Source organism: Camelina sativa, chromosome 3 (assembly GCF_030686135.1).
Source record: "Camelina sativa cultivar CO46 ecotype springtype chromosome 3, ASM3068613v1".
In the NCBI taxonomy this organism is placed as follows: Eukaryota; Viridiplantae; Streptophyta; class Magnoliopsida; order Brassicales; family Brassicaceae; genus Camelina; species Camelina sativa.
In genome coordinates this window covers 29200226-29224680 of record NC_141882.1, presented here as the reverse complement: position 1 = coordinate 29224680, position 24455 = coordinate 29200226, and the positions used below count along the sequence as shown (strand labels likewise).

The 24455-nt window shown below is 41.9% G+C and overlaps 4 protein-coding genes and 3 pseudogenes across 10 annotated transcripts in view; 4 read left to right on the top strand and 3 right to left on the bottom strand.

The window, feature by feature from the left end:
• The window catches only part of LOC104778185 (uncharacterized), a 62375-nt gene extending 54020 nt beyond the window's left edge, over positions 1–8355 (top strand). The window contains exons 2-10 of one of the 3 annotated variants that reach the window (XM_087507038.1): positions 5843–6065; positions 6551–6733; positions 6854–6930; positions 7092–7151; positions 7304–7537; positions 7650–7712; positions 7819–7887; positions 7971–8016; positions 8105–8355. In XM_087507038.1, coding sequence (XP_087363164.1) covers positions 5843–6065; positions 6551–6733; positions 6854–6930; positions 7092–7151; positions 7304–7537; positions 7650–7712; positions 7819–7887; positions 7971–8016; positions 8105–8172 — 1023 coding nt within the window. In that variant the 3' untranslated portion in view covers positions 8173–8355. Of the gene's footprint in view, positions 1–5842; positions 6070–6550; positions 6734–6853; positions 6931–7091; positions 7152–7303; positions 7538–7649; positions 7713–7818; positions 7888–7970; positions 8017–8104 lie in introns of those variants that run through there. The other 2 variants (XM_010502574.3, XM_087507039.1) reach the window with 2 other exon arrangements.
• On the top strand, positions 1604–2761 carry LOC147947835 (uncharacterized; annotated as a pseudogene).
• Positions 8356–8378: 23 nt separating the features above from the next.
• On the bottom strand, positions 8379–9872 carry LOC104778184 (putative disease resistance protein At1g52660). Its single transcript, XM_010502573.3, has 3 exons — positions 9049–9872; positions 8623–8961; positions 8379–8524 (listed from the first exon to the last, which is right to left on the bottom strand). The coding sequence occupies exons 1-3, from the start codon at positions 9824–9826 to the stop codon at positions 8499–8501; spliced, it is 1143 nt and encodes a 380-aa protein (XP_010500875.2). The 5' UTR covers positions 9827–9872; the 3' UTR covers positions 8379–8498.
• A 1145-nt stretch (positions 9873–11017) lies between these two features.
• On the bottom strand, positions 11018–14940 carry LOC147947834 (uncharacterized; annotated as a pseudogene).
• A 2572-nt stretch (positions 14941–17512) lies between these two features.
• Positions 17513–21692, top strand: LOC104775464 (O-fucosyltransferase 13-like). 4 transcript variants are annotated; one of them, XM_087507031.1, is made up of 6 exons: positions 17513–19576; positions 19715–19791; positions 20134–20204; positions 20328–20416; positions 20509–20730; positions 20829–21692. In XM_087507031.1, the coding sequence occupies exons 1-6, from the start codon at positions 19452–19454 to the stop codon at positions 21559–21561; spliced, it is 1317 nt and encodes a 438-aa protein (XP_087363157.1). In that variant the 5' UTR covers positions 17513–19451; the 3' UTR covers positions 21562–21692. The 4 variants fall into 4 exon arrangements, with proteins under 4 accessions (XP_087363157.1, XP_087363158.1, XP_087363160.1 ...); XM_087507032.1 differs by having other exon boundaries at positions 17529–19576; positions 20100–20204; XM_087507034.1 differs by having other exon boundaries at positions 19327–19576; positions 20100–20204; positions 20292–20416.
• LOC104778183 (pentatricopeptide repeat-containing protein At1g52640, mitochondrial) lies at positions 17577–19302 on the top strand. Its single transcript, XM_087507030.1, has one exon. The coding sequence runs from the start codon at positions 17577–17579 to the stop codon at positions 19167–19169; it is 1593 nt and encodes a 530-aa protein (XP_087363156.1). The 3' UTR covers positions 19170–19302.
• LOC104778182 (pentatricopeptide repeat-containing protein At1g52620 pseudogene) lies at positions 21550–24281 on the bottom strand (annotated as a pseudogene). Its single transcript, XR_015594582.1, has one exon. The product of XR_015594582.1 is annotated as a pentatricopeptide repeat-containing protein At1g52620 pseudogene (transcript).
• Positions 24282–24455: the final 174 nt, after the last annotated feature.

Below are 24455 nucleotides of genomic sequence, written 5' to 3'. Positions count from 1 at the left end.
GAGTCCCAATGAAGTGGTGATGATGGATACGGGTGAGAGGGTTAGACTTCTGGGGGATCCCCGGATATGTCCCAGTTCTGGTTGCAGAAGGTCGTAGGGAGTATGAGTGGTGGAATCCAGGCTCCGGAGGAGGTGTTATCTGATGAGTTTGTGACGGAAAGGGTTTCGCTGGCCTTTCCGGATGGGGAGGATGGAGATCCGGTGATAACTATTGTGGATGATGTCTTGAAAGCTATGCATGGGCTGTGGAAGCAGTGTATGATTGTGAAAGTTCTTGGGCGGAACGTTTCACTCCCTGCTATGATCCGCAAACTGAAGGAGATCTGGAAACCGAATGGTGTGATGAATGTAATGGACTCGCCGAGACAGTTCTTTATGATTCGTTTTGAGAAAGAGGAGGAGTATTTGGCTGCCTTGACTGGGGGACCGTGGAGAGTGTTTGGTAGTGTTTTGACGGCGCAGGCTTGGTCGTCGAATTTTGATCCTCTTGTTGATGATATTGTCACAACACCAGTGTGGATTCGGTTAAGTAATTTACCCTTTGATTTTTACCATAAGTCAATCCTGATGTGTATTGCTAAGGGGCTGGGGAGGCCGTTAAAGGTTGATAGTACGACACTCAATCTGGCGAGAGGCAGGTTTGCTAGGGTTTGTGTTGAGGTGAATCTGCGGAGGCCTTTGAAAGGATCTGTGGTGGTGAATGGGGAGAGATTCTATGTAGCATATGAGGGGTTGTCTACTATCTGTTCTGCGTGTGGTATGTATGGTCATGTGGTACACCATTGTCCGCAGAGGGTGGAGAGTTTGAGTGGTGAGGTGATCAAAGAGACGACTGCAAAGGTGGGGGATTCAGAACCTATGAATTCGGGAGCTCAGGTGGAGGCGGGTTTTATACCGGTTCAACGACGTGGTCGACGGGTTGATTCGGGGACATCTAATATGTCTCAGGTTGCAGTAGGTAGAAACATATGCGGCACACGTTGGAGTACTGGGGTCGTGGCTGAGAATGTAGTTATTGCTGTCTCGAATAGTTTTGGTGAATTGGAGGTGGATATGGTGGAGAAGGAGTCAAGTACTGATACGGATATGTTAGAAGAGAATAAGGAGAATGAGAATAGGGAAAATGTAATGGGTCGAACGGAGACAGGGACAACCGGAAAAGAAATGGTGTTTAGGGTGTCGGGTAGTACGGGTCGGAGTGGGACACAGGAAGGTGTGGTGGAGAAGAAAATGGATTCGAAGAAGAATTTGGGAGTTACTGGGCCACGGCCCAACTTGAAAAAACATTTGCGTCCTACGATGGGTCTGATTTACGGCCCAGCGAGCGGGGAGACTGACTTTTCATCGTCGGGAAAGCGATTGAGAGTGGAAGGTGAGGTGATTGGGAGACCCGGTGGCTTGTTCACGGCGGACACCGGTGATGGGGTAAAGGAAGGTCGTTCGGGCAAACTTGTTGTGAATGGAGTGAGTGATAGTCCTTCACCATCGGGTGTGTTGCCCTTGACAGGGGATAAGGGGGATCATGGTGGTACTCTGCCTGAAGAGACGGAGGAGATCTCCGCTTAGTGATGTTCCCGGTAATTTCTTTGTTTGTTGTGTATCAATGATAAACTGCATTATGTGGAATTGCCGGGGGGCAAATAAACCTAGTTTTAGAAGATCGATTCGATATCTTTTGAAAAAGTTTGCGACGGATATGATTGCTATTTTTGAAACTCATGCGGCGGGGGATAGAGCCGGCAGGATTTGTAGAGGTTTGGGTTTTGATGGGTCTCATCGTGTGGATGCATCTGGACAGAGTGGGGGAATCTGGCTGTTATGGCGGACTGGGATAGGAGAGGTTGAGATAGTTCAGGCTACTGATCAATTTATCCATGCTAAGGTTGTGAATGGCACAGATACTGCTCCATCGGCTAGTAGGAGGAGTGGTTTGTGGAATAGTCTCAAAGATGTGGTACGAAGTGTGGATGGTCCAGTGATAGTTGGGGGAGACTTTAATACTATTGTCAGGATTGATGAACGGTCTGGTGGAAATGGTCATTTGTCCTCGGATTCTTTGGAATTTGGCGAATGGATAAATGATCTCTCGCTGATTGATATGGGCTTTCAGGGGAATCAATTCACTTGGAGGCGAGGAAGAACAGAGAGGTTCTTTGTGGCTAAGCGGTTGGACCGGGTTTTATGTTGTGCTCATGCGAGGTTAAAGTGGCAGGAGGCAACAGTGACTCACCTGCCTTTTTTGGCCTCAGATCATGCACCGTTGTATGTGCAGCTGTCGCCGGAAAAGAGGAGCGATCCAAAGAGGAGACCTTTTCGCTTTGAAGCCGCTTGGTTGACTCATCCGGGTTTTAAGGAGTTATTGTTTAATTCTTGGGATGGTAGTAAAACAACACCAGAGGCACTTAAGGGGTTGCAGCGGACTTTTAAAAAGTGGAATAGGGAAGTTTTTGGAGATGTACAGAGGAAGAAAGAGGGTTTAATGAGGGAGCTTACGGAGATACAGTCTGAAATTGATATCCGATAGATAGATGCTTCTTTAGCCCGTGAGGCAGAACTCTTACAGGAGTTGGATGTGGTGTTGGAACAAGAGGAGCTTATCTGGTATCAGAAGTCTCGCGAGAAGGGGTTTGCTCTTGGTGATCGCAATACTAAGTTTTTCCACACTTCAACAATCATCCGCAGGAGAAGGAACCAGATTGATATGTTAAAATGCAGGACAGTGGATCACGAATGCAGTGGAGTTGGAGGATTTGGCGATTGATTATTATAAGCGCTTGTATTCATTGGAGGATGTAGATCCTGTGGTGGAGAGATTGTCTAACGTGGGCTTTCTAAGGGTGTCTCTCGCGGATAAAGAGGCGTTAAATAAGCCTTTCTCAGAGATGGAGATAGAAACGGCTATCCGCAGTATGGGTCAGTATAAGGCCCCTGGACCTGATGGTTTCCAGCCAGTGTTTTATCAACATAATTGGGAGATAGTCAAGCAGTCGGTGACACAGTTTTTTCTGGAGTTCTTTAAGACCGGTTGTCTACCACCAGGGACAAATGATGCACTTCTGGTACTTATCGCGAAGGTGTTAAAGCCAGAAACTATTGTACAGTTCCGTCCTATAAGGCTATGTAATGTGCTCTTTAAGACTATTACCAAGACTCTAGTGGGACGTCTAAAGGGAATGATGACGAGGGTGGTTGGGCCTACTCAAACAAGCTTCATCCCAGGGAGGTTGGGCACGGACAATATTATTATTGTTCAGGAGGCGGTCCACTCCATGAGGAGGAAGAAGGGGAGGAAAGGATGAATGCTTTTGAAAATTGATCTGGAGAAAGCTTATGATAGAGTCCGGTGGGAGTTCTTGGAAGAGACGTTACAGGCAGTCGGGTTGCCTGAGGAATGGGTTCATTGGATTATGCAGTGTGTTACAGGTCCCTCAATGAGTTTGTTATGGAATGGGGAAAGAACAGAACCATTTAAGCCATCAAGAGGGTTGCGTCAGGGTGATCCGTTATCGCCATACCTTTTTGTTTTGTGTATTGAACGCTTGTGTCATATGATTGAAGCGTCAGTTGTGCAGAAGAAGTGGAAACCTATTAAGTTGTCAGGTTCGGGTCCTCATTTATCGCATATATGCTTTGCGGATGATTTGATTATGCTTGCTGAGGCCTCAGTGGCACAGATAAGAGTGATACGGGGTGTGTTAGAGAGATTTTGCAATGCTTCAGGCCAAAAAGTTAGTATGCAGAAGTCGAGGATCTTTTTCTCTGAAAATGTGTCTAGGGAGTTGGGGGAGATGATTAGTGCAGAGAGTGGGATTCAATCAACAAAGGATTTGGGGAAGTATCTTGGTATGCCGATTCTACATAAGAGGATAAATAAAGAGACGTTTGGGGAGGTGCTGGCAAAGGTTACATCGAGGTTGGGAGGTTGGAAAGGGCGTATGTTGAGTTTTGCGGGTCGGGTAACGTTGACTAAATCAGTGCTCTCATCGATACCTGTGCATACTATGAGTACGATCAAACTTCCTCAATATACTTTGGAGAGGTTAGATAGAGCTTCTAGAGACTTCCTCTGGGGTAGTACTACAGAAAAAAGAAAACAACATTTGGTTGCTTGGAAACGTGTGTGTCGTCCGAAGGATGAGGGGGGTCTGGGGATTCGAGTAGCGAAGGAGATGAATAAGGCTTTACTAGCGAAGGTGGGGTGGAGAGTCCTGCATGATCAGTCTAGTTTATGGGCACAGGTGGTGAGGAGAAAATATAAAGTCGGGAGTGTGCAGGACCCTGATTGGATGACCACTAAGAGTCATTGGTCGTCTACGTGGCGGAGTGTGGGGTTAGGACTGAGGGAGGTCGTTAGCAAAGGCTTGAGTTGGGTCGTGGGAGATGGGCGTACAGTCAGGTTCTGGAAGGATAAGTGGTTGTCAGGGGAGTCACTTATTACGGATGTAGTGGGTGTGATACCATCGGGTCTTGAAGATTTGAAAGCTCGGGATCTGTGGAATGATAGCAGGGGATGGGATGTTGCGTGTATAGCGCCTTTTGTATCCGACAATACTAAGCTTGAGCTGGTGACTGTCGTCTTGGATAGCTTCTCGGGTGTTACTGATAGAATATCATGGGGTGAGACCGCTGATGGTTGTTTTACTGTAGGTTCTGCGTATGCTTTCTTAACAAAGGAGGAGAGATTGGGGCAGAACATGGGCTGTTTTTACAAACGGATTTGGCAAGTTGTGGTGCCGGAAAGAGTAAAGCTTTTTTTGTGGTTGGTAGCACATCAGGCTATAATGACTAATACGGAGAGGCTGCACCGTCACCTCAGTGAATCTGATGTTTGTACGGTGTGTAGGGGTGGGATAGAGACGAGTATGCATGTGTTGCGTGATTGCCCTGCCATGTCTCGCTTATGGAGGAGAATCTTACCACGAAGTAAGCGACGAGAGTTCTTTACAATGTCTCTACTGGAGTGGATGTACCATAACCTGGATAAGGGGACAAGTACTTGTGACGGGGATTGGGCAACAATGTTTGCACTGGCTGTTTGGTGGGGATGGAAATGGCGTTGCTGTGATGTTTTTGGGGAGAAATTGGTCTGCAGGGATCGGGTCGCCTTTGTAAAGAAGCTTACAATGGATGTGACAAAGGCACAGTCGATTACTGTGAATCACTCCGGGGCAACAACACGGGTGGTCCGAGAAATTGGCTGGGTGGTTCCTGATCAAGGGTGGTTTAAGCTTAATACTGACGGAGCGTCAAGGGGTAATCCAGGTATGGCATCCGCAGGAGGGGTGTTGAGGAATAGTGTGGGTGAATGGTGTGGTGGCTTTGCAGTCCGTCTTGGACGTTGCTGGACGCAGTTGGCTGAACTTTGGGGTGTCTACTACGGGTTGAGTTTTGCTTGGGAGGCAAAGGTTACGCGGTTGGAGGTGGAGGTGGACTCGCAACTGGTGGTTGGTTACCTTACGACAGGGATAGGAGACTCTCATCCTCTGTCCTTCCTAGTACGTCTGTGCCATGGCTTCTTTACGAGGGACTGGATAGTCCGTTTTCGTCACGTGTATAGGGAAGCTAATCATCTTGCTGATGGGTTAGCTACTTATGCGTTTTCTCTTCCTTTAGGCTTTCATGTTTTTAACACGGTCCCGGAGTCTGTTGATGGGCTGCTACGTGCGGATGCTGCTGGTCATTTGTGCCCGAGACATATTCGTGTGTAATTGTTCTTTGTTCTTTTAATAAAATCTGGGGTAATACCCCGGTCGTTTACCAAAAAAAAATTTGTTTTAAAAGGTGTAATAATGGGCTTTTTGGACTAGCATAATGGGCCTAAACACCCAAAAACCAAATCCAGTTTACCTTTCTTCTTTCTTCGCTTCACTCTGTTTGTATCGAACAAGCGAAACCACCACCACCACTGTCATCTTCCTTCTTCGGATTCCTCAAATTTGATTTTCAAATCCGTCTTCCTCGTTCGTATCGTTTACTCTGCTTTTATATTTTTTATTCCTCATCTTCTTCACCACATCACATCTGCTGCATTATTTTATATCTCCTCTTTCCTCCGATGAATTCCTGTAAGTTTTGATGTTCACATTCGATCCTCAAGTTTCAATTTTTATTATTCTTATGTAAAATTGATTCTGAATGATTTTGCTGTTCTCCATTTTACGCGAAATCGTTATTTTAATTGGGTCAACTTGCAATTCGGAATTACTTTTTGTAGTTTTTTAGCAATGTGATTGATTGGTGTATTATTAGAGAGGGGAAAACAAAAAAAATTGAGTCTTGATTCTATCATCTTGATCTTAAGGGTTGCTGATGCGTCTTCGTTTCAAGAATAATGCATTTAAAGCTTTTTCCTTTATATAATGCTATTGTTCCTCTACTCGTTTCATGACTATATATATGATATAACTTGCAAAAACAAGTACATCAGTTTTCAAATCATGCTCCTTTTTTTTTTTTTTGTTTGTGGAGTTTATAGTTAATGAAACATGTAGTTTACTTAAGATCAATGCTGTATTGAGGAGTATTGATAAGATTTTTGTTTCTATTTCAGGTAGTTTAGGAGCTCCAAAAGTTCGGATTTCTGCAGCATATTTCAGTAGATTAAGATGTGGAAACTTGCTGATACCCAACAATCAAAGACTACTAATTGGCCAAAGCCCCATCAAGTATCAGAGTCTGAGGACAACTCTGCGAGCTGTCCAATTGTCTACTGTCCCACCTGCAGAAATAGCAGGTATATATTGTTGTTATCTTATCACTTGATTTTGTTTTACTGTTTGTCACAAAACCATTCTGACAATGGCTTAAAGTTTTGGCTTATGGAGTGACATTTTAATCTGGAAATATACTGTAGCTGTTGCAGACGTAGAGGATTCTGAAGAGACCGAATCAACTGTTGTGAATACTCAGCTCATTCCCAAGTCCTCTGAGGTTGGTCTTACCTTCCTTTTAAATCTCTTATTCCAATGTATTGTTGTTACTGCTGTGCTTATTATGATATTCCTAGAGAAGGAAGGATGTGTGTCCTCGTTGAGCCAGCGTGGACATCAGTTGTGTGAATTGAGCCATTATTTTTCTTTTCCATTTTCTAGGTGGAAGCACTTATCAAAGAAATCACAGATTCCTCATCGATTGCAGAGTTTGAACTGAAAGTAAGTAAGCCCCTCTTCTGATTTCTGAACTCGTAACTATGTTATTTATTATAGGCTTGTAGCTCAGTTCATTAGATTACTAAGATTTCTAAGTTTTCTATAAGATTGTGTCTAATACTTTTGCTTTCTCCCATTTTGCATATTTCTAATAGCTGGGAGGTTTCCGCCTATATGTAGCAAGGAAATTAGCTGACCAAAGTAGTCCACCGCCTCAGCAAATTCCACCTGTGGTTGCTGCAAGCTCAGCTCCTGAGGGGGTTCATACTAATGGCTCAGCCACTTCCTCGTCATTGGCTATCACAAAATCAGCATCTCCATCAGACAGACCACAAACACTCGCTAACAAAGCTGCTGATCAGGGTTTAGTGATTCTCCAATCTCCAACGGTTAGAATCCAGATTAAACTTTGAGGCTCAACGCTAGATAATTTCCTTGAAACTGACATTGGCATCACTAAAATTTGGGATCCCTCGATTGGATGGTTTTTTGTTGTTGCAGGTTGGTTATTTCAGGAGATCCAAGACCATAAAAGGCAAACGCACTCCTACAATCTGTAAAGAGGTACCTCTTCTCTTATGTTTTAAACAAGTCTTTGAAATTTTTCCGTCTTCATGGAGTTTTTGGAATCTCTCAGTTGATTATGTATTTGTTTTTGGTTACTCATCAGAAAGACACAGTGAAAGAAGGTCAAGTTCTATGCTACATTGAACAACTCGGTGGCCAGATCCCAGTTGAGGTAATAACAGGAAATCCTATTCGGTTTCTTTGCGTTTTTTTTGTCTTCCTTATCTCTTCTTATTTTCCTTTTTCTTCTTCCAGTCTGATGTTTCCGGTGAGATTGTCAAAATACTCCGGGAAGATGGCGGTAAGACCTTTTTACTTAATGTTGTTGAATCTTTCCTCATACCAACATGATATGTCTCTTCTGACTTTTGGTATTTTTCGATCTGCAGAGCCTGTAGGATACAACGATGCTCTCATTACCGTTCTTCCTTCATTTCCTGGCATCAAGAAGCTTTAGTAAGAACTGATTTTGGCTTAAGTATGTTTCTGTTTTATGTATCTTTCTTTGTTTTTTTTTTCCCACATAGACAAATAAGTCCACTCAAAAAAGTATTTGCCCGTTGGAACCTCTTTTTTCTCATTACTAAATTGAATTGTAACCTCTTTTTTACCGTTTGGTATAAGAACATTCATTTTCATATATGATCAATGAGACAATTACAAAGCAAAATACACAATAAGAGAAGAAAAAAAATCAAACAATTTTTTCAAAAGCAACCTATCCAATAAATTCAAAACAATACATCAATGTTTTCCAGTTAAAATACCACAGCTGGGCTTCACCTAGTTCCTGTCCAGTAACTTGAGAACTGTTACAAAAAAAAAAGTTAAAAGGATAAACAGTAAGAATCCAAGGATATGAGACCTATACTGGATATAATAGTTGATCAAAGTTTAATAATTTGACCTGAGAAATTAGGAGGCGAGTTACTCAAGATGTACAAAGCGTCACGCCATTCTTGAGGAGTTTTCTTAGAAGCCATGGCTCGGCCAATGGTGACCAAAGCCAGAGGAAGACCGTCACATCTGGCTGCAACCTCCTGAGCCACCTTGGCTATATCCGGGTGGCTCTTCACTGTATCTTCTCCAACATTCTTCTTAAACAAGTCCCAAGCTCGTTCCCATGCCAATTTCTCCACTTTGATCTTCGTCTGTGCATTCATCTCCTTACAAACTTCTTCACTACACGTCGTGAACACTATCTTTGACCGGTTCTGCGCATCGGGTGGCGGAACTCCAGCTTTCACTGTACAAGAAAAAACAGATAATTGATACGACAAGTAAATAAACACTACTGCTTGCACCATAAGTAATCCATTTATAAAACCCTTACCGAGATCAACCTTTTCCCAAACATCATCAAGAAACAAAGCGAAACGTCTCTTACTCAAGATCTCAAAAATCTTCGCAGCTTTCTCTTCTTCGGTTTTACTCATCCACGTCCTATCCAAAAACCCAATCTTCTCCCTAATCGTGTCTTGAATCTTCTCAAGATTCAGATTCTTGGACACAAACACCCACAAAACGAAATCAAACCCATTCGTTTTCTGTTGAAGCAACCTGTTATTAACCTGAGTCAAAACCGTCGTCTTACCAACACCTTCCACACCGTATAAGCCAATAATCCCTGTGTTCTCCATCGTCAAACACCTCCAAACCAAACCCGAAACAGCCTCTAACCCAACCGTATGCTCGTCGCTATCCTTAACCGTCGATCCAACACCTCCTCCTCCAATGCCTCCAATACTCTCCGCAACAACCTCAAACATTCCTCTGCTCTTAATCTCTTGAACCTCTTTCAGCTTCTTGCAAATCTTCTTCTCCATTTTGTGGCTCGAAGATATCACGCCGGAAGAAGAAGAAGAAGAAGAAGAAGACATCAAGAAAAACTCCTCAGCTTCTTTAATAACCGTGTCGGCTTGTCTAAGCCATGACTGGACTTTGTCTAGTCGCTTCATCTGTTGCTGCTCCTCACAGATCTTGACTCTTTTCATCACGCTGTTCCCAAGATCTTTGAGTTCTTCGGTTGCTATTTTCAGCTTCTTTGCATTATCGTTGATTTTCCCAACGTAGATGCATCTAGTAACCAAACTCTTAAAGTCTTTCCCCATCTTTAATTCCCCCAACGTAATTTATTCAAAGTTGTTTCTGTGAGTGTGTGTTTATATATATATGGAAGTGTTTGATAATTAGACTTTATATGGACTGACTTGCACGTTGTGAGTTTTTGCCAATGTCTAGTGATGGTTGTTGGAGAATTTCAGGTTTATAAATAAAAGTAAAACCTAGTTTAAACAGATTTATTCGGTGTACGAATGTCCGTTTATGGAAGTGGTTAATACATGTTATGATGAAACTCTGCACTACTTTGCTAATTAGCAAATCAAAATACCTATGCAGAAAATGACTTTTAGTATATTATCGTATCCTAAGACTTTTTAATCAAATATTTTCAAATTTCTCATTTGAGATATTTATTATGTTGGTTGGCCACCCTTTGTGGTTATCATGTCTCTCTAAACATCGAATGTCATATCATCTAACAAATATAACTAAATTTCATCATACGTAGTCTGATCTGTCTTTTATTATCTTTTGTTCATTAGTCAACTCGTGTGTTGTGATTAGATACCTCTGTCGGGGACGATGGATACGAATTTGGGTTCTTGAAATAAAAAGAGAGCCACGTATAAAAATGCAAATCATCATTTGATCTAACAATGTTTTGTAGTTGAAGTTAAAATTTATATATAAAAATCAACACCCCATCGAATGGAAATGGATTTAAATTAAAGTACGTTTGGTAGTTTCTTCTCCCACCGGAATATAATAAAACTTAAAACATTCAAACTAACAACAAACTAATCAAAAAAGAAAATCGTAAGTTTTCATACAAACTAATCAAAATGTCGATGCATGTCTAGTTTTCATACCAATTTTTTTTTTCTTAAGATATATATATATCATAAACTATCTAAACATGGTCTCCAGATTTTTCTTTTCTTGTGTTTTTCTTGTTTTATACCAATAACGCGAGTTTTGAAAAATGGTGTCTGATCATAAAACATCATTGTTTCATTGTTCACAACTTCTTAATCGTGATTCATTAGTTCTGCAATGAACTTAACAAAAAGAACTCATGTACGAGGAAAAAAGGTGCGTAAAATGTTGTTAGCTGGCCTGGTTTAGTGGTGAATTTGACTTTATTTTCATGGCTATCAATTCCAATACAAAATTTGAATGTACAAATTTCAATAGTTTTTTTTTTTTTTTTTGAACAAAAAAAGACTTTTTATTTACTCTTAGGGTTGTTTACACAAAAGGAGAGCCTACTTTGCCAATAGGTCTGCTTGCCGATTTTGTGATGGAGGAATGAAATTAAAAGAGCAATAAGCAAAAAGCGAGGATAGTGTGAGGACATCGTGGAGAGTCCCATGAAGTTCTTTCAGATGGAGCTTCTCATTAAAGGCTTGGACCAGCATAAGCGAGTCGGAAGCGAAAAAAATGCTTGTGATGTTCGATTCAAGTGCAACTCCAACCGCGGTGAGAGTTACCAGTGCTTCGGCCATCAATGGAGAGCCAACGTGGGTCATCGATGTGGATCCTTCCCATGTTATTTGATCGGACTGGTCTTTGAAAACCCATCCCAATCCGGCTGTGTCATCGCACCAAGATGCATCTGTGTAGCAGATTCGGTTCGTCATGGGGGTTGGGGGTTGACGTCTAGCTTTGGGTGGCGGATTGGATCTAATGCAGGCTGATTGGGCGTTCTGCCAATCTTTTGCTCTTATCAGGGCAAGACGCATCGCTTCCTCTGAAGAAATCTGCTTTTTGCTGAAAATTAGCTGGTTTCTGGTAGTCCAAAGAGACCAGAACACCCAAGGGGAGATCGGACCAAATCCAATACTAGTTGGAGGTAAACAAACAAGTTTATTAGCTTTCACTATACCCTCCTTGATTGAAGTAATATCGTCTACTTGGATTGTTGTTTTAACAGGGAGCATAGACCATAGTCTCTTTGCGAAGTCACAGTGGAAAAAGAGATGGAGGATCGATTCATCCTCGTCACAATGTGGGCATTTTGCTGAGTCACTGATAGAACGATGGAGGAGATTCTCACCTACCGGTAGGGCGTTTTGAGCAGCTTTCCAGAGGAGAAATTTGGTTTTAGGTGAGGTTTTTAGTGCCCAAATATTACTCTGCCAAGAGAAGGAGCCATAGAGGCTGCTACTTGGTTGAGCCTCTGCATTGGACACTTCGTCAGACTTTGCGGATTCAGAATATCCCGATTTAGCAGAGTATGAGCCATCTTTGGTAGGTAGCCAGGCTCATATATCCGCAGCTCCGCTTGAACTTGGTTTTAGGAGTAGGATCTCTTTTTCATAGCTTGGAAGAGTATGTCTAATGAGCTCAACATTCCATACTCTGGAGTTTGGCAAGAGTAAGTCTCGACCTTGAGGTTCTGTGTTGCTTCAGTTGGGGGTCCCATAGGGGATAATGGAGTGGAAACCGAGAGCCATGGAGTTCTCTAAATTGGAATAGAGGTACCCGAGCCTACAAGCATTCCCAGGTATTCTTTTAAGAGATCTCTGCCCATACAAATGTTTTTCCATCCGTGTGAGGCAGATGAGGGGACTGTGCAGTTCAGGAGTGGTGCATTCTTGCAGTATTTCCCGAGGAGAACCATTGCAAAGAGGGTGTGTGGTTTGGTAAGTAATCTCCAGCTTAACTTGGCTAGCAGGGCCTTATTGAAATGTTTAATATCTCTAATACCAAGACCTCCAATTTTTGTTGGTTTTGTAATTTTCCTCCAGGCGATCCATGACATTTTCCTCTTCTCCGTCTTCGTATCCCACCAGAACCTTGTAAGTGCTGATTGAATGCGTTTGTAAAGAGAACTAGGGAGGTGGAAGCAAGACATGCTATAAGTAGGCATCGCTGATAGCACCGATTTGAGCATAGTAAGTTTGCCAGCCGTGGAAAGGAACCTTGAAGACCAGCTGATGGCTTTCTGTTTGATGTGATCCACTATCGAAGTGAACAGGTCCTTTTTCTTCCTGTCAAAAAGCTCAGGCAGTCCAAGGTATTTGCCTTGGCCCCCTTCCTTGTGAATTTCAAGAATATTTTTTGCTTGATCTTTCATAAACACAGGTGTTTTTGATGAGAAGGGGATGGATGATTTTTCCTAGTTTATTTTCTGTCCTGATGCTATTTCATACTTATGTAGGATATGCTTTAAAGCGTGACAGCTGGATAGATCAGAGCGAATAAAGAACATGGTGTCATCTGCGAAGAGGAGATGGTTAATCCTGGGGCTTCCTTTTGCCACTTTAATACCAATGAGCTTTCCACTTTCCTGAGCTTTTAAACAGAGACCCTAGAGAAATTCACTGCAAATGATGAAGAGGTAAGGGGAGAGGGGGTCGCCTTGTCTGATACCGCGTTGAGGGATAACCAATCCTTTTGCTTGATCATTGATTAGAAAAGAGTATGAAACTGTGGAGACGCATAACATAATCCATCTAATCCAGGTTTGATGGAACCCCAGTTGTTCCAGTGCTACTTTGATAAAGTCCCACTCAAGCCTATCATAGGCTTTACTCATGTCTGTTTTGACAACCATGAAACATCTCTTTTCAGCTCCAGAGGTTTTCAGGTAATAGAGAGCTTCATGAGTGATTAACACATTATCCGAGATTGCTCTCTCAGGAACAAAAGCTGACTGGTTTTCAGAGATGCATGCATATAGAACCGGTTGGAGTCTCTTTGTTAGTAGTTTGGCAATAATTTTGTAATTGACTGAGCAGAGGGCAATTGGTCTATAGTTTGACACCTTTTGAGCTGTTGTTGTTTTTGGGATGAGCCTAACATGTGTGTGGTTTATCTGATGTGGCAGGGAACCAGATATAAAAAAGGATTAGACCTCTGCAATCACTGTGTCACCTATCGTATTCCAGTTTGTTTGAAAGAAGCTTGCGGAGAAACCATCTGGACCTGGGGCTTTGTTCGTATGAATGTTAAAGTAGGCATGTTTGATTTCTACAGCTGATGGCATAGCGATCAGAGTTCCATTCATATCAGGGGTGACACATGGAGTTAGAGCTTTCTGGACCACAGTGTATCTATCCCCCTCCTGAGAGGTAAAGATGTCTTGAAAATAGTCAGAAATTACTCCAGCAATCTCTTTTTCTTCATACACTTTAAAACCAGAGGGTGACTCTAAGACGGAGATGTTATTAATGGCTCGACGGTTTTTTGTTGCAGTATAGAAGTAACCCGTGTTCTTATCTCCAAGGGTAAGCCACAATTGCCTACTTCGTTGTTTCCAATATTCTTCTTCCTGTTTGTAGGCCAGCAGGAGCTTCTGATTTAGAGCATCAATGGTAGATTGGCTCGCTTCATCATCGCACATAGCTTTTTCCAATTGGTCACTGAGGGAGAGGATCTCTTTTTTACTGTTTAACAATTGTTCCTTGCTCCACTGGATGATGGCCATTCTACAGAGGTGTAGGCGTTGGTCAACTGAAGCTTCAGGTTGTAGGCTCCAAGCTTTTGAGACAATATTACAAACTTCAGGGTTATTCTTGAACCTCTGATCGTACCGGAATAAGCTTTTATAGTGTTTTTTAACAGGGTCAAAAGAGGTGACAAGAGGACGATGGTCTGATCCTTCGAAACGGAAATACTCGCTTCTACTAGAGGGATAGGCCATCACCCAATGACGTTTCCCTCTCCAAGATAAGAATTTTCCCAAATGTTTCAAGTCGTAAAGGTCACAAGACGACATGAATGATCTCAGGTCAGTAAAGGATCCTTCCAATCTCTCAGGACCTCCTACTTTCTCATCCCTACAGATTATGTTATTTAAGTTGTCTGTGATGAACCAGGGACCTGTTCTTGACAATGCATGATCTTGTAGCTGGTTCCAGACGTGAATTCGGTTTGCTCGTTATGGTTCTCCATAAAGGAAGGTCGCGAAGAAGGTTCATCCTTTTGCTCTGATCTGAGTGTCTATAAAGTGTTGGTTGGATTTGATGATCTCGACCTCCAAGTTTGTTTTCCAGAAAAGAGCAAGTCCACCTGCAGCTGGTGAATGAGGGGGAACCAGGTGGTGGTATGGGTACCCAAGCCAGTCAAGCGTTCTCTGGACTGAATCAGGTGAGTTCTTTGTTTCCATCAGAAAAATAATGTCAGGGGCGATCTTTTTCCTAATCTCCCGCAACATTTGAACTGTTATGGGGTTCCCCAGCCCACAACAGTTCCAGCTCACCACTCTTAAGGAAGAGGGGTTGGCGGTTTCTGAAATTCCGCCTTTATTTTCTTGGTTGCAGGAAAAACTTTTATCCTAGGAGGTTCTGAGGACGCAGGAGTTTGTGAGGAGGATCTGGAGTCTCTTGTTGTGTTGTTCTGAACCGAAAGATTCTGATCAGTAGGAGTTGGTTTTGCTTTCCTTTGAGTAGGTTTTGAAGAGCATGATCGTGTGGGCATGTTTGATGGAGTAGGTTTCCTTGGGGAACCTTGCGCAAAGTTGCGTTTCTGAGATTTTGCTCTGGGGAGCTTTTGATTTAAACGTCCTGTTTGCTTTTGTAGGGGGGGACGTCCATGACCACGTTTCTCCGACACATTGTTGCTCTTGCTCGGGACAGGAGGATTGGATGGAGGTGTTGGCAAAAGTCTCTGAGTTTCCCGCAGACCTGAGGGTATAGGGGAGATTTGAGGACGAGAGGTGGAAGCCGCCAGGTTTGATGCTAAAATGGAGTTCGCGGTAGTTTCCATCAGGTTCTCTGCATCACTTTGAATGACTCTCAACCTACGAGCTGCACTTTCCACAAGATCAGGGCAGGAAATATACTGGATAGTTACCTCCTGTAGATCACTTAACACTTGTTCTCTAGACGGGAGAGGATTATCTGTTGGAAGGGAAGACATGCACCTTGTTGGATGAGGGGGGGGGGGGGTGTCAGTGGGTTAGGGGTTGCAGTGTTTCTCTCCAGAGGTAGTTGTCTTGTTCTCGATGATACAGAGACCGCACCTGGAGTGTGAGTTGAGGAGACAAATTTTTCTCTTCACAAGGTTGAGCGGGGTGGGATATGAGGGGTATGACGGTTTCCATGGTGGTGATGGGGCGAGATTTCACGGTTAAGAGAAAATTTTCCTCTAACTCGAGTGTTAGAATCGTCGTTGTGGGTTCTTAAGTTTGAGGAGGGAGATCTACGGTCAGATATACTTCGAGATCTGTGGCTCAAGTCTTCATGGGTTCTTTTCCTTGAGTAGTAATGTGGACGAGTGTGGTTCCTGCGATCCGCTTGATGAGATGGGTCTCGAGGAGGCATAAAATTGTCCTGAGGGGTGTAGTAATTCCTAGATGATGAGATCTGTGCAGATAGGGGTTTGCCTTGACTTGGTCTTGGAGGAGATTTATTTCGCAGCTCTGCTAGTCCTGGGCATGTGGTTTTATCATGGGTTAGACAGTAACAGTGGGTGCAGTGGTTTTTAAGAGATTTGTACTCAAGACATAGGAGGGCTTCACTTCCATCAGCAAACTCTATAATGGTCTCTTTGGTGATTGGTTCCAGTCCGTTAAGAAGGATTTTTGGTTGAACAGAGAAAGAGGATATTTCCATATCCACGATGTCTCCTAAGGCCTCCCCTATGGAGTGTACCATTTCCTTCTTCCAGTAGTGCTCCGGTAATCCCCGGATCTCGATCCAGAAAGGAATCAAAGAGGGGAAGGATGTGGATATGACAGGTTCCCACCTTTGAATGATGAGCATCCATTGATCGAAGTGGTAATGTCTATTTTCTAAAACTCGAGTGATGTCTTCTTCTGATAAGAATTTAAATTGGAAGAAACCTTGACCAAGGCCAGCTCCTTCAGCTCGTCCTTGAAGGTTCCATCGGTTGAGGAGGAAAGAGAACAGGGCACGCATCCTTTGTCCCGCAAGGTTTGTGATACGACCGATCAGAGTGAGTGAATTCTCCTGGATTAAGTCAGAGGTATCAATTTCAGGAGCTTTGATTCTTCTGCAGGGAGGTGGGGCGAATCCTCGGATTGGTTCTTTACCCTTGAGATGGTAAGGGATATGGTTGTTCATAATGAAAAGATCTTGGAGTAATATGGTTTCTGTTAGAAGTTTAGATACGGCGGGAAAAACGGTTTGAGAACTAGGGGGTGATAGGGGAAAACGGTAAAATATGGTTGGGCAGTAGGCGGAGCAATAACTGCGTTTGTTAAGCAACACAGTTGTTGATTGAAGATCGGCGAGGGGAGTTAAGTGGTACGGAAGGTGAAGAACTAGGGTTGGGGCTGGAGAGAATCGAGACTTGCATATCGCCAGAGGAAAGTCCAACGGGTAAAAGGTTGAACGAGATTGCTATTGTGGAGGAGATAGTTGAGATCTGGGTAAAAGCCTTCATCTTGCTTTCTCGGGGTTCGGGCATGGGAGAGAATTTGAAAAAAGCCTTCTGATACTTACAAATTTCAATAGTTTAAAGATAAAATTTTGATATTTTTTTTTTATTAAAAAGCATAGAACACAGTTTTGATTTTCTTCATTTTCATTTAAATCTTTGAATTTTGGTCTTTTACTATACCCTCTTGAAATTAAATTTAATTTACAAACACTTCAAAATTTTTGATCAATTTTTTTTTTTTTTTTTTTTAAAGGTTTTACTTGCATATTGTTTTTATCAGACGAAAATACACATGCATTTTTTTTTTTTTTTGCCTCCCATGAATCTTGCAACAAAGAGATTGGGCCTCTTAAATTACTGGGCTCACCTATAAGTTAGTATACAAATCCCTTCGGCTATGTTTCAAAAGTTTCAGATTAGCTCTGTTTTTAAGTATTGCACACATCAATGGCGATTCGAACATTTTCTTCTCTTATTCGAGCTCTTCACCAAACCCCAAAACCTCAATCATTTCGTTTCTTCTCTACCCTTCTACACGATCCACCATCACCAGATCTTATAAACGAGATCTCCCGTGTTCTAAGCGATCACCGGAACCCTAAAGACGACCTCGAACACACTCTCATCGCTTACTCTCCGCGAGTTTCGTCTAATCTAGTCGAACAAGTATTGAAACGCTGCAAAAATCTCGGCTTTCCTGCTCACCGATTCTTTCTCTGGGCAAGAAGGATCCCAGATTTTGAACATAGCTTGGAAAGTTATCACATTTTGGTTGAGATTTTGGGTAGTAGCAAGCAGTTCGCTCTGCTTTGGGACTTTTTAATCGAAGCTAGAGAGTATAGTTACTTTGAGATTAGTCCCAAAGTGTTTTGGATTGTGTTTAGAGCTTACAGTAGAGCTAATTTACCCAGTGAAGCTAGTAGAGCGTTTAGTAGAATGATCGAGTTTGGGATTAAGCCTTGTGTCGATGATCTTGATCAGCTTCTGCATTCGCTTTGCGATAGAAAACATGTGAATCACGCTCAGGAGTTTCTCGATAAAGCCAAAGTGTTGGGGATTGTACCGACGGCGAAGACGTATAGCATTTTGGTAAGAGGTTGGGCGAGAATCAGAGATGCATCCGGTGCACGTAAGGTGTTCGATGAAATGCTTGAGAACAATTGTGTTGTTGATTTGCTTGCTTACAATGCTCTTTTAGATGCTTTGTGTAAATCCGGTGATGTTGATGGAGCTTATAAGATGCTTCAAGAAATGGGTAGCCTTGGACTTAAACCGGATGCTTATAGTTATGCCATATTCATTCACGCGTACTGCGATGCGGGAGATGTTCACAATGCTTATAAGGTTCTTGATCGGATGAAAAGGTACGAGCTTGTACCCAATGTGTACACGTATAACCATATCATCAAAACACTCTGCAAGAACGAGAAAGTTGATGACGCTTATTTACTCTTAGATGAGATGATTCAAAACGGGGATAATCCGGATACTTGGACTTACAATTCCATGATGGCTTACCACTGCGACCACTGCGAGGTGAATCGAGCAACAAAGCTGTTATCGAGAATGGATAGAACAAAGTGTTTACCTGACAGACACACTTACAATATGGTTCTCAAGTTGCTGATACGAATAGGGAGATTTGATCGTGCTACAGAGATATGGGAAGGAATGAGTGAGAGAAAGTTTTATCCGACGGTTGCTACATATACTGTGATGATTCATGGGTTAGTAAGGAAGAAAGGGAAGTTAGAGGAAGCTTGTAGGTACTTTGAGATGATGATTGACGAAGGGATTCCACCGTATTCGACAACGGTTGAGATGTTGAGGAATCGGTTAGTTGGTTGGGGACAAATGGATGTTGTTGATGTTTTGGCAGGGAAGATGGAGAGAAGCAGTTCTTGTTCGGTTAGAGATATGGCTATTGAGATGAGAGGAAGGAGAAGGAGATTGGAACGTAGAAGTGAAGGAAGTGAAGATGATGATGATGACGATGACGATTTCGAGATTCCAAGAGTTATACGAGAAGATACATTTTAACATATGAGAACAAGATTTGAAGTTATATGAATTCAAGATTTTGCCTGTGGAAAAATCTGTGGAATTGGAAATCTAAAATCAAACCGGTTTGGTTTAATAAAGCTTCTAAACGAACCAGAAGGTTTAAAGTTTATATTTTTGTTCTCCTTCTTCCTCTGTGGTTTCTTCTCTGATGAAACAGAGTTAATTTTTGCCACCGACGACGGTTGTGAGTGTGGAGCTTTATATAGATAGATCTGAGACAGCTTCGATCTGAAGTTGCAATTTCAAAAACCTAATGAAATGATTGGATCTTCGGTGAAACCACTGTTCGTCTTCGTTTTAACTTTTTCGCTTCTCCTCGTCGTTATACTTCTATCTCCGTCGCCACATATTCTGCAGATTCCGTTTCCTTCCGGTTCATCAGTGTAAGTATTCATCTTTACAATTTCCACATATTACTGCTTCGAATCGTATCACATGGTTACTGTATTTGGGAAGAAGTCAGATGTTTAATCGAATAGAAACTTCCAAAGTTTAAATTTGAGTTGTGTCCTCTGCTTCAGGGGTTCTGATATATGGAGTGTCAAGAGGATAATGGAATGGAGACCTTGCAAATGGTGGTTACAAGGACACCTCACTCGTATGCACTCTTCTCCTAAGCTTTTATTAGTTAAAGATTTCACTTTTTTGTTTTGCTCTGTTGAAAGATTCTGTGATGGATTATAATCTGATGTGAGGTTATTATATTGCTTGGGATGAGGTGAAGTTGGTGTAAATCAGTAGTTAGTTCTAAAATGTTTAGCCACTTGAATCTGATTTTAATCAATTTCACTAAGAAAATCTTGGCTTTGATCTGAAAAGAGAAAGACTTTGTAGTTGGGTTGAAGGCTAGATTGCTTGTAGTAAGTTTTACTTCTCTGAACTTTGTGATCGGTCTTTTCATTGCAGACAACTGCTTTGGTTTTTTGTTCAAATCCTGCAGCTCTACCCGCTAAAACTAATGGATATATCCGCGTTGATTGCTATGGTGGACTGAATCAGATGAGACGCGATGTAAGTTTTACAGAGGATCGACCATCTTATGAATCAGTGCACATGTTTTATCCACAAAGACTTCAACTTACATTATATCTGCCTTAGGAAATAAATCATCTGATCATGTGATGCTGCTTGCAGTTGTGTGACGGAGTTGGGATTGCCCGTTTGTTGAATGCTACACTTGTTCTGCCAAAGTTTGAAGTAGCTGCCTACTGGAACGAGTCAAGGTACTCCCGGTTTTTCTTGAGATCAAAGCTTTGATTGTTCATTGTTGATTTGATCAAGGAAGATAAGTAATCAGTGATAATTATTTGTGCAGTGGATTTGCAGATGTCTTTGATGTAGACTACTTTATTCAAAAGATGAGTGGTTATATTGAAGTTGTAAAAGAAATGCCAAAGGATATTGGATCAAAAGAACCATTCAAAGTAGACTGTAGCAAGAGGAAGGGTCAATTTGATTACATTGAGAGTGTTCTTCCATCTTTGTTGGAACATCATTACATTTCTTTTACACCAGCAATGAGCCAGCGCAGGGACAGGTACCTTTTTTTTTATAGTCTACATTGTCTTTGTACTTGCTATTTCTAAACATTTCAAGTTTCTCAACTATTCTACTTTGATACAACTGCATTTTCAGGTATCCCGAATATGCTAGAGCAACTCTATGTCAAGCATGTTATTCGGCTATACGCCTCACTAGTTCCTTAGAGAAGAAGGCCATCGAGCTTTTAGATGCTATTCCCAAACCCTTCTTGGCGCTTCACCTCAGATTTGAACCGGACATGGTGGCATACAGCCAATGTGAATACCCAAACCTCTCTCCTTCATCTATCGCTGCCATTGAAGCTGTTCGTGTTGATAGGAAGCCATGGACTGGAGAGCTAGCTCAGATATGGAGAAAGCGAGGCAAATGCCCTCTGACTCCTAATGAAACAGTTTTGATGCTTCAGTCACTGAACATCCCAACAAGCACAAACATTTACTTAGCAGCTGGAGACGGTCTAATGGAGATGGAAGGATTCACATCCGTTTATACAAATGTGTTCACAAAATCTGTTTTACTTAACCAAGAGGATTTCACCAGAATGCATGGAAACACAAAAGCGGCACTGGATTATTATGTGTCCATCAACAGTGACGCATACGTGGCAACTTACTTTGGAAACATGGATAAAATAGTAGCAGCTATGCGAACATATAAACGTATGCATAATACTCTGTTCCTGAGTAGGAAAGCATTTGCAGAGCTCACTTCTAAGGGTCTTGAAGGTGTGGCATTGACGAAAGCTCTCTGGGAAGTTCATAAAAACGATTTCGCCATTGGCAGAGGTTTTGCTTTGCCGGACTGCTTCTGTGAATTTGAGCTGTAATGATGTTTCTTATCTTACATTCTTGAGCTGTCCCAACATTTGTAATGACAACAATTTGTTCATGTACTACACTTTGAGAGCCGATGAGACCCCCTGTCTCCAAATACAAGAAAGTAGTATACAATCTGAAATAAGTTTCTTGTCTTCTTTCAACAGCTAACCGTCTTTATGTTACCGAGATTCTACAGTTCTCAAGTCTTTGGTGTCATTCTTTACAATCATTGCATGTAAAATTGTTGAAGCCTCAGATGTCACTCTTTGAGGTAAGTGTTGCTCTAAAACTCGCGAGTACCTAACAGCTACTTCAAGACCTTTTTCATCCAGATGACAAAAGTCCATGTTCCACCATTGCTTTGAGTTCCCAACCACGCAAAAACCATGCAAAATAGCAGCAAATGAAACAGGATCAGGAGAGAAGCCTTTTTTCACCATCCTATCCTGAAACCAGCAAGCAGTCTTCACCATTCCATGCACACAGAGACAAACAAGGACAGAATTGTAAGCAGCAGCGTGGTCCGACCACCCATCCAATTTCATTTTATGGAAAAACTCAAAAAACAGAGAACTTTGTCCCTGATCATTTGGTTCAGCAAGAACATGTTCAGATGTTTTTTTCACAAATCCCTGAAGTAGACAATTGAAGGTAACTTCATTAGGTACACAGTTGTTTGTCAACATAAGCTCCCAATAGTAATCTGCTTTTCCAAGGGTACTACTCTCTTTAGCAAAACTTCTTATAAGTGTTGTGTAGGTGACAACATTAGGCACCAGGCCACAAGATTGCATCTCTTTGAAAGTATCCTCAGCCATTTCAAAATCCCCTTGGCAACAAAAACCGTTGATAAGGGAGGTGTACGTTACCACATTTGGCTTACATTTACTCTTCTTCATGCCTCGGAAAATCTTTAAGGCAGTAGCCATATCCTGTTGCTTTACATATCCGTCGATGATTGTGGAATAAGTAAACGTATCAGGTACAAGATGTTCTTCAGTCATCCTATTCATACACATTAATGCCTCATTCAACATTCCGGATCTGCAAAACCCCTTTATCATAGCATTGTGGTGCACGACATCAACCTTCACACCTTTTTCAATGGAGAGAGTAAAAACCTTTCTTGCCTCATCAAAATCACCACTCCTGATGAATCCATCTATCAACGTGGCATATACATAAGCATCCGGTAAAATATTGCGGTCTAGCATCTCTGAGAAGAGGAGTTTGGCCGGTAAAAATCTACCGGTCTTGCACAATCCACTCATCAACATATTGTAGATGGCAGCATCCGGTGAAACTCCTCTATCTATCAATTTAACCTTCATGTAAATAGCATCATCCATATGCCCTGAAACAACAAGACCATGGATAATGATTCCATATGTAACAATATCTGGTTTGCATCCTCTTTCAGCCATCTGTGGAAGCAACTTAGAAGCAATATCATACTCTTTACTTTTGAAATAGGCTTGTATTAGAGGGGCATAGCTTAAATTGTTCAGAATCAACCCTTTCTTCCATGCTTCATCCAAAAGCCCAACAGCATCCTCCTTTTTCCCTTCTTTACACAAACGATTCACCAAAATGTTATATGTTGCTATATCAGGCTTGCAATCATTAGCTACTATCCATCGTATACTCTCAGCTGGATTAACCTTAGAACCGTGCCTATACTTAGCATCAATGATGTTATTAAGAAACCAAACACTAACCCTTAAACCCCTTTCTTTTACTTCCTTTAAAAGTCGATCAGTCGCCACAAAATCCCCTTTCTTGCAGAAACCATTTATCATCGTTCCAAAAGTTTCCAAAGTCGGCATAAATCCCTTCAATTTCAACTCCTTGAAAACTAGATTCGCACTTTCGATATCGCCCAGCTTGCAATATCCACCAATGATGGTGTTGTAAAATACAATATTCGGAACACAACCTTTACCCCATCGATCTTCAATCATCTTTCTACCTTCTTCTACCTTCCCTTCACTACACATACCTTTGACCAGTATACAAGTACTGTAATTATCAACACAACCACCTCTCTCACACATTTCATCATACATCTTCCGTGCATCTCCAAGTCTCCTACTTTTCACAAGTAAACTCAACAACGAGTTGCAAGCAATAACATCAGGCACAGATTCATATAACTCAACTACATAATTATAAATCTCCACTGCTTTACTCAAACAACCCGATTCAGCATACGCGTGAAGAACATGACTCAATGCTTCATGTGTAAGCTTCACATTTTCTTTCCTGAGATTACCCAAAACTTCTTCAATCTCATCGAAGATCCTATGCCTCGCTAAGAGCTTCAGAAACGAAGAACAAGCAAACCCATTTGAAAAGAACTCATCTTTCTTCTCACTCGATAGCCAATCAAACAGCTTCACGCCGATTTCAGGTTCCTGGATTCGATCGAATACGAAAGGTGAAATATCGACGAAGCGTACTTCTTCTTCATCAGCGAAGCAATCGTCGAGAATTTGAGACCAGTTCTGTTGGGTTCTGAGGATGGATACAGTGTCGCTTACTAGTTTCTTGATGCGGGGAGTTATCGGAAAATGAGATCGAGGAGGATTGGTAAGAGGTTTGATGCGAGAGAGAAGGGTTTTAGACATTACAGAGAACTGTGAAATGGTTTTTTAATCGTCAACGGCGTTTTGATTCATAAAGCAGAGACAATTTAAGGGTACGGAAGAAGAGAGATAACCAAACCATACCGAGATTGAACCGCTCTCAGTTTACATGATTTGGCAATGTTATCTGGTTCTTTAGATTCATTTATGCTAAAGCAAGATTGTTTTATGTAATGATTACTTGTTTCTACTCCATACATACACATGCCATAGCCACTACATCTTTGTTTCCAATCTTGATATGAGTTTTATTAAGC